This window comes from Sus scrofa, chromosome 9 (genome assembly GCF_054392235.1).
Source record: "Sus scrofa isolate SSC_HxYL_T2T_F1_AM1 chromosome 9, Sscrofa_HxYL_maternal_Yorkshire_Landrace_v2.0, whole genome shotgun sequence".
NCBI lineage: Eukaryota > Metazoa > Chordata > Mammalia > Artiodactyla > Suidae > Sus > Sus scrofa.
In genome coordinates this window covers 113,772,046-113,785,299 of record NC_139391.1, presented here as the reverse complement: position 1 = coordinate 113,785,299, position 13,254 = coordinate 113,772,046, and the positions used below count along the sequence as shown (strand labels likewise).

Here is a 13,254-nt window from a genome sequence, read left to right as displayed (position 1 = left end):
ACATTAGTAAATATATGGCAAGAAATGGAAAGCTCTTCCATGCAGGGCAGTGATGATTAATAAATATAGCCGCATTGATGGAAGCAGAAAAAGCCATCACAGCGAAAATAGATTTAGGCAAGAACCATAATGAACACCAAACTGGGGGAGGGAGATTTCTACAAGAAACAGGTATTTACATAGTCTCAAGAGTGTCTACCTACAAGTTTTTAATTATTACAAATGGAAAAATCATAGCTATGGAGTGGAGAACCATGACAACACATAGAAACTAACTTCTTCAGTTAGGGGCAAACAGACCATGCTTATACGTGAAAGTCTGGGCCCCTGAAGTACAATCAAGTTAGTATTAAGATAACATGTACCTACCATGGGCTTCTGTTACCAAGTCCAGACTCTTACTACTTGCTGCATGACAGGCCAATACATTGAAAGACAAGCTGTTGGGGCAAGGAATAGTGACTTTATTTGGAAAACCAGTAGACAGAGAATCTGGTGGACCAGTGTCCCAAAGAGTTCGGGCTCCTTTTATATTAAAAGTGGAGGGATATAGTGGGTTGTTGCAGACTTCTTAGTTTCAGAATCCTTTGATCTTGCAGCAGTCCATGAACTTTAGGTCATGTAAACCTGTAAACCTCCCATGAGACAAATGTTATTCTCTGTTTTTCATCTCTGTATGAAAGTAAAATACTCCTTTAAAGGTCAGAGCCTTGAGAACTGGATATTCTATATATTTAAGGCTCTAGGAAACACTTCATTTTTTAAATTTTTAATGATTTTAATTTTTTTCCATTATAGCTGGTTTACAGTGTTCTATTTTCTACTGTATAGCAAGGTGACCCAGTCACACATACTTTATATACATTCCTTTTTCTCACATTATCATGCTCCATCGTAAGTGACTGGATATAGTTCCCAGTGCTATATGGCAGGATCTCATCACTTTTCCATTCCAAAGGCAATAGTTTGCATCTATTAATCCCCAAATTCCCAGTCCATCCCACTCCCTCTCTGTCCTCCTTGGCAACCACAAGTCTGTTCTCCATGTCCATGATTCTTTTTTGTGGAAAGGTTCATCTGTGCCATATATTAGATTCCAGATATAAGTGAGCAACACTTCTTTTTTTTAATGGCAGTGGGTCCCTGGGCCAGGGATTGAATCTGAGCTGCAGCTGTGACCTACACCGCAGCTGTGGCAACACCAGTTCCTTTAACCCACCATGCCAGGCTGGGAATGGAACCTGCAACCCTGCAGAGACCCAAGCCAATGCAGTCAGATTCTTAACCCACTGAGCCACAATGGAAACAACAACATTCTTAACTTGTAACAAAAGCAAGATAATACAAAGATTAAAGTAAAAGAAACATCAGATACGGAGAGAGATTTGCTTTTTCCTATTAGGCTAGGAGCTCTGCCTACATCTGAACCATGTAGTAGGGGAGAGCCTGGCCCCATGCCCAGACTACCCTCCAAGAAGGGCTTGTTGCTCACCTCTGAGGGAGTGTGGTCCCCAGAAAACCTCCAGTCAGGGCCTGCAGAAGGGGTTCCCCCAGCAGAGAGCTGCCTGGCCCCAGTTTACACCTCTCTAAGGCCTCCAGTAGCTGGTGGGCAGGGGTGTAATGGCCCAGCCCCTATGAGCAGGATGTGGATATTCATGGGCAGGGATTGCCACAGAGCCAACACCACAGTGGCCTACACTTTCATTAGGCCTGCCTGGCAAGTCAACCTGCACCCAGAGCTCAGCCTCTGCTTCTTTGGAATCCAACCTGCCATAGGTTCCCTCAGAAGCGACTGCTTTTTTTCACTAAATTAAGAAGCAAAATAAGGACAAATCATGCACTTACAAAAATACATTGTTTCAAAAGAAAGCAACAGATGAACACAGGCTGTTCCAACTAATAAAATCTTGTTTTTAGAAATCTGTTTGTCACTTATTTGGATGGGCCGATAAATTTTTTCCAAGATGTGTGCCGTTCTGAGGAGAGGCTGGATTCTGCATGAGTTTCCTAGGCCTGCTATAACAAAGTAACACAAACTAGGCAGCTTAAAACTGCAGAAACGTATAATCTTAATTCTGGAGCATGGAAGTCTGAAACCCAGGTGTCAGTGGGGCCATGCTCACTTCCTGAGCTTCTGCACATCCTTGATGCCCCTGGACATGCAGCTGCGTAACTCCCATCCCTGCCTCCATCATCACATGCCCTCTTCCCTCTGCATCTATCTTGAGGAGGCATCCTCTTGTGTGTGTGTGTGTCTGATTCGTGTTTCTTCCTCTTTTTTATTTATAAAGACACCAGTCCTACTGGATAAGGGATCCACCCTACTCCAGTGTGACCTCATCTTCATTTACACCTTTTTTTTTTTTTTTTTTTTTTTGCTTTTTGTCTTTTCAGGGCTGCACCCTGTGGCATATGGAGGTTCCCAGGATAGGGGTCTAATCAGAGCTGTAGCCGCTGGCCTACACCACAGCCACAGCAACGCCAGATCTGAGCTGCATCTGCTACCTACACCACAGCTCACTGAAACACCGGATCCTTAATCCACTGAGCGAGGCCAGGGATTGAACCCACCACCTCATGGTTCCTAGTCAGATTCGTTTCCGCTGCACCACAACGGGAACTCCTTCATTTACATCTTAATGCCATCAGTAAAGACTCTATTTCCAAAGGAGGTTGAATTCACAGCTACCAGGAGTTAGGATTTCAATTATCTCTTGGGGGGGCTGTAAAGAAAAAAACTCCTGGGTGATTCATCTCTACTCTCCATAATTCTGGCCACCAAATGCCAAGGGAAGGTTTGTATTTCCCCATACCAAGCAATTTCTGCAACATCAGCTGGGTGTCTTAAAACTCAGTTCAGTCCTGACACTATCTGTCTGGAGTTAGTATCAGATTCCATAGTTTAAAGGCTCAGTCTCTCGGGGCTGCCTTCCCCCACCCCCCAATTCAGATGCCAGTGGCAAGTTTAGGACTTTACCTGTGCTTCTGGTCTACTGCCTATAAATCAAAGGTTCCCATGGCCCCCTCCTATGATTTAATTAATTTTCTAGAGCAGCTCAAAGAACTCAGAAATATTTTACTTGCTAGATTACTGGCTTATTATAAGGATATAGCTCAGGAATGGCCATATGGAAGAGATGCATAGGGCGAGATGTGGGAAGGGCTGTGGAGCTCTTTTGCTCCCTCCAGGCACCACTCTCCCTGCATCACCAAGTATTTCCCAACCCTGAAGCTCTCTGAATCTCATCCTTTTGGTTTTTATGGAGGCTTCGTGCCATGGGTATGGTTGATTCAATCCCTGGCCATCTGTGACTGAACTTAGCCTCTCCCCACTCCCAAGAGGTTGGAGGTGGAAGATGAAATGGGGGTAAGACTGAAAATTCTAACCTTTTTTTTTGTTGTTGTTATGGATAATTTTATTTTTATTTTTTACAGAATAAAATACATACATTTAAACACAATTACATTCACACAGATTATTATATCATGAATCTTAAGAAACAGATTAAGTGACTCCCACTGGAGAAGTGGAATGGAAAATATGCTGAGACAAATAGGAAATTTATTCTATACTTTATCCCATTTTTATGGTTTTCATCTTTACTACTTAGTTTTATCTATTACATTTCAATTTTTCTTTAAAAATTAGCATTATATTAAAATTGTTATATTATGCAACTAAAATTTATAAAGAAAGCCTTATATACCATTAAATATTTTATATAGCACAATAAAAAGAATGACTTAACTGGTAAGAATAACAAAAATAACACACCCTCTGAAAATAAGTAAAATATAAAATGCATAAATTGGTTAAAAAACAATGTAACTATATAAATATGTCATCACAATTTGTTACATCTTATTGATTCTTCAATATAGGCATTACACCATTCTAGGTGATGTGATAAACAAGACATTATAGACCTTACATTGTACCATGGAGAGAAATGGTTATTAATAATACAATTGTAGAACTGTATTATTTAATTGTACAGTCACATTGTTTAATTATAATTATCATAAGTTCTTTGAAAAGGTTGAAAATTCTAACCTTTTACTCACCAGGTTGGTTCCTCTGGCAATGGGCCCCCATCCTCATGACCTTTCTGAAAAGTCACCTCATTAACACACTCAGGTGTGATTGAAAGGGCTTTCTTAGGAGTAGCAAAAAAAAATGCATTTATTGCTCTAATCACTTGGGAAATTACAAGGGTTTGGGGAGCTCTGCCCAGGAAGAGTGACAAACAACAAATAGAAAATTTCTTATTATAAAATCACAATATCAAAGGGACACAAGTCAATCCATGAGAAATTCTGTCCTATACTAGTTTATTTGTCTATCTAAGCCCAATTATGCTGAACTATAGCAGTAACATGGAAAATCATACTAGTAGGAGCTATTCCCACAATTGCCACCCAATTTGATTAATTCCTTGCAGGTGGTTTTAGGCATGCTTCTTGCATGTTGATGGGTCTTATAGAAAAGAGGGAAAGGAGTGAGAAAATTTGAGGTGTTAGAATGTAATAGGGAAGAATAAGAGTCTCATGCTCTACTGACTGAACTAGCCGGGCAGGGTGTAATAGGGAAGAATAAATCTGACGTCATACTGTATCCATTTCTTTTATCTTAACCTTCATATTCTACTGCTTTTGCTACAGGCTAATCACTAAAGTTAAGTGTACATAAAGGCCTATCCCTGGGAACCAAGCCTGCTGTAAATGTTAAGCTAAAATACCTTTATTTAGTATATGTGCTGCCGAAGCAAGCACTAAAATACCTTTATTTAACTCACAGAAACATCCTGATCTGGCCCACCTGTAAATGGCTACAGGAAACAGGAAATTAACACATCCCCTCTGGAATCTGGCTGGAACCAGGAAATATTTGCAATATCCCTTTTTTTATTTTACCTCTCACTGCACCCCCTCCAGCCCGGTCTATAAAAGAAACTAGGTGCAAACCTAGGCAAGATGGTTCTTTGGGACACTAGTCCATCATCTTCTCAGTCTGCTGGCTTTCTGAATGAAGTTGCTATTCCTTGCTCCAACAATCTCTTGATTTATTGGCCTGTCATGCAGCGAGCAGTATGAGCTTGGACTTGGTAACAAGAATAGGTAGAAGGTCATGTGGCCTCTGGAGAGGAAGGAGGCTATACTGCAGGGGAGTAGTCAGATATTGAGGAGGACACGATGCTTAGTCCAGGCTTCCTGCACATAAAATCATACCAGGACTCTGGGTTGGCCTCATCGAAGGGACACTGTGGTGGGCGACCCCACCATTCAAGGTAATACCTCTATTATGTCAACAGCCACAGATCCAGAAACAGTTTGGAGAGAGGTGTGTGGGGAATGGCAAAATATGGGGTGAAGGTGGGGAAAGGCCATGCAGTCCAAAGCAGGCACATGTAAATAGCTATACTTATATAAAATATAAATGTGGATAAATTTAATAGAAAATAAATTTCTTGAACCAAAAAAGTCTTGGGCCAATGTATGATAAAATTAAGCATTTGTTAAGAGGTTTTGAAGTAGATCATTGTTACAAAGCTAGGGTTTGTCCAAGCTGGAAAACTTCCCAATGAAAGTCCAGCTCTATAAGCAATTAAGAGGGTGCTCTTGGTAGCCTAGACAAATATTCTGTGTCTCACATTATCCATGGAATTCTTATAGCTTACTTGTGGATGGAAAATAGCTTAAAATATTTGCAGGGACTTGTCCCTTTCTTCAGAAAGAGTTATGGTTAATTAGAGTTTCTATTTTGTTTTGCTCCCTGACCTCTCAATTGGCTTGTATGCTATTAAGTGATGTTCAAGCAATTTGTTTTGGGGCATAAAAGTTGTTTTGCATCTATTTTCCATAAAAGCGTCAAACACGGTATTGAAATACTTTAAAGTTATTAGGCAATTTAATGTACTGCTGTTGTTTTCCTTAGTGGCCAATGGCTCATCTATTAAGATAAAGCTCTTGCCTCCAGTATTTTGGGATACATCAGTGATGCATTATTAATAGAGTTAGAAAGTTTTTATTTTTAGACTTGGTTAAATTAGGAAAGTAAAAGGATAGTCATGCAGGCAGAATTTAGTTAAAGTATATGGAACTAAAATGTAAATAGTTGGCATAATTTAAAGAGTTGAATGTTTTCACCTCAAGTTCAGAACATAGTAAAGAAATACATTTTATAGCACATCCTCCTTCCACTGATATTTTAACATTTGTGAGAGAAAATAAAATATTTTCTGAATCTTTAAACAAAGAGGTAAGTGTAAGCACTAGTCATAATTTGGTTGGGACCAAAAGTTCAGTTAGGTTCAACTAAATGTTTAAATGGAATGATTCCTTAGTCATCTGCACAATTACACAAAAAAGTTGTAGCTAATCAGAATATACAGAATGTACACAGAAGTGTGAGCAAAGAGCTAGACTCATTTTAAAAAAATGGATTTAGAAATCTGCTTTCCTAAGGGTCTAAACTGGATGTACAGGATATAAAGATAGATGAGGATAAACTTTTGTACTATGAAAACATCTGGAAAATGAGTTTTGTGATAGTACAGAAGGAGTTCTGGGCCTATTCTAAATTATCAAAACCTGTTATAATTATGTTTCGACCTAGCAACCAATTTGAAGTACAATTTAGAAGGAAGGAAGGTGAACTGGAAGTTAGAATTAATTCAGGAGTTTTGCCTTGTTCAAAGGAAGATCTGGGGTTGGAGTTGTGATGCTTTTGGTGAATCTTACCTGAATCATCATTAAATATAATTTGACATTTAAGCTTGTCTTTGAAATTAGAGAGAATTGGAGTTACTTTTCATTAATAGTGAAATCTACATGTAACTGCAAGGGCCACATTTCCCTTGACTGATCCAGAAGAAAAATATATGGTACCATGAGGAAAAGGCACAAGCAATCAAGGGATATTGGTGGAAGGTCTGGTGGTGTTGGGGATGAAGGAAACACACAAAAGCATGGATCCTACAACTCTGGAGAAGGAACATACCACTGAGATTGCTTCCACTGTGTACAGATCTCTGGCTCTAAGGATCTTCCATAAAGACCGCCACAGAGAATAAAGGGGCTGCCTAATGGGTGGGGCTCTGAGCACCCAACACTCTCTGCACCCAGAAAGGGTCCATCTAATTAACATATTTGAGTCCTGCATAAGGTTTTGTATTAAAAAAAGACCCCACCTTATGGCATAGCTATATTTAAATACCATAATAAGTCAAATAAAGACAAATATCATATGATAGCACTTATATGAGGAATCTAAAAAAATGTTACAAAGGAACTTATTTACAAAACAGAGACTTACATGCATAGAAAACAAACTATGGTTACTAAAGGAGAAATGGGGAGAGAGGGATAAATTAGGAGTTTGGTTTTAACAGATGAACACTACTATATATTAAAAAGATAAACAACATAGACCTGCTGTATAGCACAGGAAGTATATTCAATGTCTTGTAATAACCTATATGGAAAAGAATCACTATGCTATATACCTGAAACTAACACAGCATTGTAAATCAACTCTACTTCAATAAAAAATTACCCTAAGGAAAAAAAATCATTGAAGTTGGGGTCCCCTTCCCCCCACCCCTGTTCCAGTAGCATTACTTCAGAAGTGTGAGAAGGAATAGCTAAGAACAGATTTTCATGACCTAAGTCTAATGAATGCCTGCATTTTTTTAAACAAATATTTACAGAGCACCTACTAAGCACCGGCCAAAGTTCTTCATCAATATTCCAGAATGGCTAGAATGAGCCACATGGCAACCTGAAAATGGATACCAGTTAATTTGATAACATTTTGCGCACGACCACTTTTTAATACGCTCAGTGGGTATTCCGAATAGAATGATCAAGAAATGACAAGCTTCCCTTTCCACCCATGTTACAGATCTAGATTTGGGCATTTGAATGATAAGAAAAGTTAACCATTTGCAATTTTATTTTAAAAGATATTCACCGTGTTCCAGAAATTGGTGGAGCCAGGAGAGACAAAGGCTGGTACAGTGCCAACTGATGGCTTGCACACTAAGAAGGCAGAGGAAAAGAAAACCCACTGCTTGGAACTCTGCCCTTGCTTGTTAGAGAGAGGGCAGTGACATCTGCAAATGGAGCTGTAGCCAGGCCAAGCAAGGAAGCAGAGGGAGCTCTGACTCAACTTAAAAGAAAGACCATAGACTTATATGCTCCAGAACATTCTGGTACATTCCACCATTCTGAGGCTTGTATCCTTGTGGCCAAGATCCTAAGGCAGAGCTAAGATTTGGAAGCCCCCTATTGTAGAGAACTGACTCAAATTCCTGGCTTCTGAGTAGTCTTTTCTACTGAATGCTGACCAAGAGAGGAATAGAGTTTCTCTTACTTCACTCTGGAGTAAACTCCTGCTTAGTTGGGATGGTGGAAGTCGCGTGACCAACTCATGCAATTTACTCAGGACTTTCCTGGTTTTAGCACTGAAAGTCCTGTGTCCTGGAAATTCCTCCATTCCCAGACAAACTGGGATAAATAGTTATCCTAAGGAAATACAAGCCAAGTGAACAGACTGGGTATTTCAGTTGTGAACCATCACAAAAGTTACTGGCTTAAGATGCACACTATTATATAAATATGATGGATAAACAACAAGGTCCTACTTTATAGCACAGGGAACTGTATTCAATATCTGTGATAAACCATAAAGGAAAAGGATAGGGAAAAGAATACACACATGTATATATGTATAACTGACTCATTCTGCGGTATAGCAAAAATTATCACAACACTGTAAATCAACACTACTTCAATAAAATTAAAACAAAAGTTAGTGGTTTAAAACTACCATCATTTTGTTTGCTCACCATTCCACATTCCTGGCTAGGATTGGCTGGGTGGTTCTTCTGGTCTTGCTGATGATTGTTTGTGTGACTGTATTCAACATAACATCACCTGGAGGCTGGTCTCAGCTGAGATGCAGGACATCTGGGCCTTGCTTCCTGTCCAAGTAATCCCAGGGCGCCTCCTTTTCCACGCAGCCTCTCCAAGGGGCTTTTTATGGCAGGGTAGCTGAACCTCTACCTAGTGGCACAGGGCTCCTCAGAGTACAAAATCTGACTAGCTTCTCAAGGCATAGATCTGGAACTGGCACAGTGTACTTCTGCTATATTTTATTGGTAAAAGCTAGTCATAGCACCTTCTAGAATCAAGGTGAGGGGATGACACTAGGAGAGGATACCAAGGGGTAGTTCACCCTGGGGGCTGCCAATGTCACAGCATACTCCAGAGGTGCGGTGAGATGCTCTCTGGGGTTCGCAGGATTCAGGTACGATTCACTTGACCTGTTTGCTGGGCCACCTGCCTCATCTCCTCACAGTCTCCGAGAGAACTGAATATGGATAGTTTGACCTTTGCTTAGAGCCTTCAAGAGCTCTGGGTAGGTTTTAAGACGAGTTCATTTCTATTATTCCTACTTCTGCTACGCATACTGAGGATGGTGAATCCCTGTTAAGGTTGCCAGAAGGTGGGTAAGAAGCAACAGGTTAGGAGGCCTGGGTCTTACAGCGTTGGTGTGAGTCAGTAAAGGACCTGGCTCTTCCATACAATGGTTCTTGCAAAGGGAGTGTCTCTGCCAGGGTCTCCACTCAGGGCAGGGATTACAGAGATCACAGCGCAGCACCTGCCTTAAAGGGGCTGAGCCTTCTCAACAAGGGACCTCCAACATCTCCCCCGTCCCTCCTTCCCCTTCCTGCCTCACCTCACCAGGTTTAGCCTTGAAGTTTACACAAGCGTCACCATTGCTTCCTCCCTCCTTTCTGCTGGTGTCTCTGCTGCAGTTCTAACCCTGCCTTGACTCAACTTCCCAGTCTGCTTTCCTCCTTGGGCTGTGAGCCTCCAATGGTTGTGTTCTTGAACATACATATAGTCCAGGGGTGTGCTCTCTGCCTGGGGTGTGGTCCAGTAGGTCCTTATGGGAGACCAGCCCAAACTTCTCCACCTCTGAGCTGCTCCAATTCCACATTCCAGGGGGTTCTCTTTCCCTCTTCTCCCCCTGCCCCCGCCCTTTTTTCTTTGCTAGAAAGAACTGGAGCCCCTCTCACCGTCCCCCAACACAAACTCCGCCTAAGACAACCTCAGAGCTGCTGTGCCCCAGGGGCCGCTTCGTTCCCTTTCTCCACCAGACCTCGTCTTCCATCACTGTGGGCACTATCTGAGCATTTTGATTCCTGGCTTCTTCCCTCTCTTTTGCTGGCCGCCCCGCCGCGTGTCACTGGCAGGCCCCTCGCTTCCCGCCTCCGCTCTGTCGCTTTAAGCCGGTCCCCGCCACCGCGCCCCTCCCTTACCCCTCCTGGCGCGCGGCAGCTCCCGCTCCTCCTCCTCTCCCTCTCCCGCTCCTCCTGCTCCTGCTTCTCCTCCTCTCTCCTGCTCCTCCTCCTCCTTATCCTCCTCTCCCCTCCTCCTCTCCCGCGCCTCCTCGCCGCCAGCTCTGCTCCTCGCGGCTTCCGCGGACCCGCAGCCATGGCCGACATCAAGACGGGCATCTTCGCCAAGAACGTCCAGAAGCGACTCAACCGCGCGCAGGAGAAGGTCAGAAGCAGGCCGCGGAGCAGGTGGTGGGGACGTGGCGGGCTGGGCCCCGGCTTGGGGAGCCCAGGAGGCCGGGCCGGGGTCGCTGGGACGCCTTGCCCTCTGCTCAGTTACTGCAGCAAGGCGGTACCCCGGGTTGCGGGGACCCGGCCGGGAGGCGGGAGCGCGGGCGACGCACATAACCTGTTCCTGGAGGCGCGGGGTCTGCCCGGATCTCGCGTCTCACTCGCCCCTGGCGCGGCGGCCGCACTCTCTACTCTCCTGGGCGGTCACCAGGCGCGAGCTGCGGCAGGTGCGGCGGGTCGCTGGCGGCTCCCAGAGCGGAGCGCATCTCCCTCCCGGCGCCGGCTCCCCGCGCACCCGCAGGCGTCTGGTGGAAGGGCTGCTGTCCTTGCTCTGGAGAAATTTCCTGGCTGTTTGCGTGCAGCAGAAACGAGCAATTTAGCACAGAAGCTGCTACCCCCGATATCTGCTTGGGTCAAGAGGGCTGACTGCAGAAACCTAACGGGTTTTAATACAGTGCTGTGGAGTGAATCCTGGAGTTCAAAGCCGAGATCAAGATACACACTTTATTTCTTTTCTTGTTTTATTTCTTTTTTTGAGGGGTCTCTCTGTATGTGTTTCCGTTTTGACGCCAGTGTCCTTCTCTGGAAGGTCAAAGATAACTATGACCTGAACCTAATAGTTCTCTGAATATTTCCAGACCGAGGATGGAGTTTTATTGCATCAAAAAAAATCTATGTTATTGCACTGGTTGGATTTCCTGGTGTTTCGCAAGCCCCCTATTAAATTGGTCACAGTAATTAATTTTTTCCTCCAGAGGTGGGCACAAATAAATGCCAGGGCCAAATCAAGCACAGCTGGGAGCAGCTTCAGAGGTACAGTACCAGGCACTGGGCTTGCCTGGCTTCGCTGCGAAGGCTTGTCAAGACTTTGCAGCACTGAGGTCCTCATTTGTGTCCCCAGCAAAGGGCATTCGTGGTGTAACTTAGGCATTTATTTGAAAATGGGCATCCGGCTAAGGAGCCCAGTGGTTGTGTCTGTTGAACTGTTGTCTTTCATGTTGAAGTCTTTTCTGTCCCTGGGATTCTGGGTGTTCTGCATTTTCTTGTTTTACTGGAAGTCAAATTTGCCACGTTGCTCACTGTGACAGTTAATTTCCCTCTTCAGACCCAGGCTCAGGCTGCCCCCTTGTTCCCAGTGACCCCCAGGAACTGAGCAGAAGGGGGCATTTATCCCTCTGCTTGTCCCCAAGCCCAGAGGTTCGATGGCTGCCTGCAGTCCCTTCCTCTACGCATGCATGCTCTCAATGCAGTAAGAGGATTGTATTTCTTTTAATATCTACCCAAGCTCATCCCGAACTAACGTGATCCTCCTGCTGTTCTGCCACTTCTTCCTCAGATGAATTAGCAAGGCTTCCTGCTCTCTTCCAGTTTCTGGCTACTTGTTCAGAGAGTAGCCAGGATCTGCTAGGACCCTGGCCAGGTTTTGTCATTTTTCCATACTTCTTCTTAACCACTTGTCGGCATTCCTCCCCACTCTCTCCCTCTTTCTAAGTAATTACGTAAATTTTTGTTCTGAAGCTTTTCCTTGAATCCACTTTCTATCTGTGAAAGAATATAGTGATACAGTCTGCCTTTTGACATATTAAAGTATTTCTTAATCTAGGTCACCAGCTGTTAATATGCTCCAAATGCATAAAAAGTAATCTGACTTACAGAGCATTCAAGCCCTTATGAATTGTTGAAAAATCACTTTTTCATTATTAAGGTCAAGTGTGTATTGTGATTGCAGTTAAAGGATGGTGGTTACTCAAGGTGGTCCAGAGGAGCCTTGCATGGGGGTTCGGGTGTCCTCTTTCCTTCCTTGGGGACAGTTGCTGATGAAGAGTGCCTGCTGTACCTAGCTTATGAGGTTAAGACACCAAGAGGCTGAGATCAGGGGTTCTGCCCCTGGGTAAGTTCTGCCCCCTCCTTGAGCCTGTGCAACATATGGGAAAAGGGCATGTGGGAATCCAGGTAAGGCAGCCCAAACCCAAGCCACTGGACAATGGAAAGCACAGTGTGTTGCTGTTACAGGCTTAGACATCTCCCCCAGTGACCCCTTCTTTTTATATCTTCGGCCTCTTCCTCTTCTCCAGATGCTCCATTGTGGTAACTATATGTCACGTATATTCTTGGGACCCTTTGCTCCTTGTTTTTACCACCAAATTGTCTCCAAAGAGAGTCCACTCCCTCGACTTTCTCATCATCCGGGCTCCACCTAACAGCTTGCATGCATTTTGGCTCCAAATGCATGACTGAAACCACTCTTAGAGGTAACTTATGGCTTTCCATGAATTTAAAACACATTTTTTCTTATTGAAAGTCTGTAAATTTTCGTTGGAGAAAGAGTGAGATACACATACAAGGGGAAAAGAACCCCACCAACAAATTAGGACGCACAAATTCTACCATCCAAAGCTGTCACAATTATTCGATGTGTATCCTAGTGGATTTTTTTTCTTTGTATGTATTTATATATAACTAAAACAGGCTCATCCTGGATAGTTTTGTAACCTGTTTATTTCATTTAATAGTCATGAACATTCTTCAATATATGTCCATATTTTCCATCACTGTTTTAAGTCACTGAACAGTATAGATATATATGGATTTTGATGAATCCCCTATTTTTGGAGAT

At 43.2% G+C, this 13,254-nt stretch overlaps 1 protein-coding gene across 2 annotated transcripts in view; it reads left to right on the top strand.

Moving 5' to 3' along the window:
- The first annotated feature begins 10,426 nt into the window (after positions 1–10,426).
- Positions 10,427–13,254, top strand: part of AMPH (amphiphysin) — a 172,193-nt gene continuing 169,365 nt past the window's right edge. Inside the window, 1 exon segment of one of the 2 annotated variants that reach the window (NM_001244203.1) lies at positions 10,427–10,572. In NM_001244203.1, coding sequence (NP_001231132.1) covers positions 10,504–10,572 — 69 coding nt within the window. In that variant the 5' untranslated portion in view covers positions 10,427–10,503. 2 annotated transcript variants of the gene reach the window in all.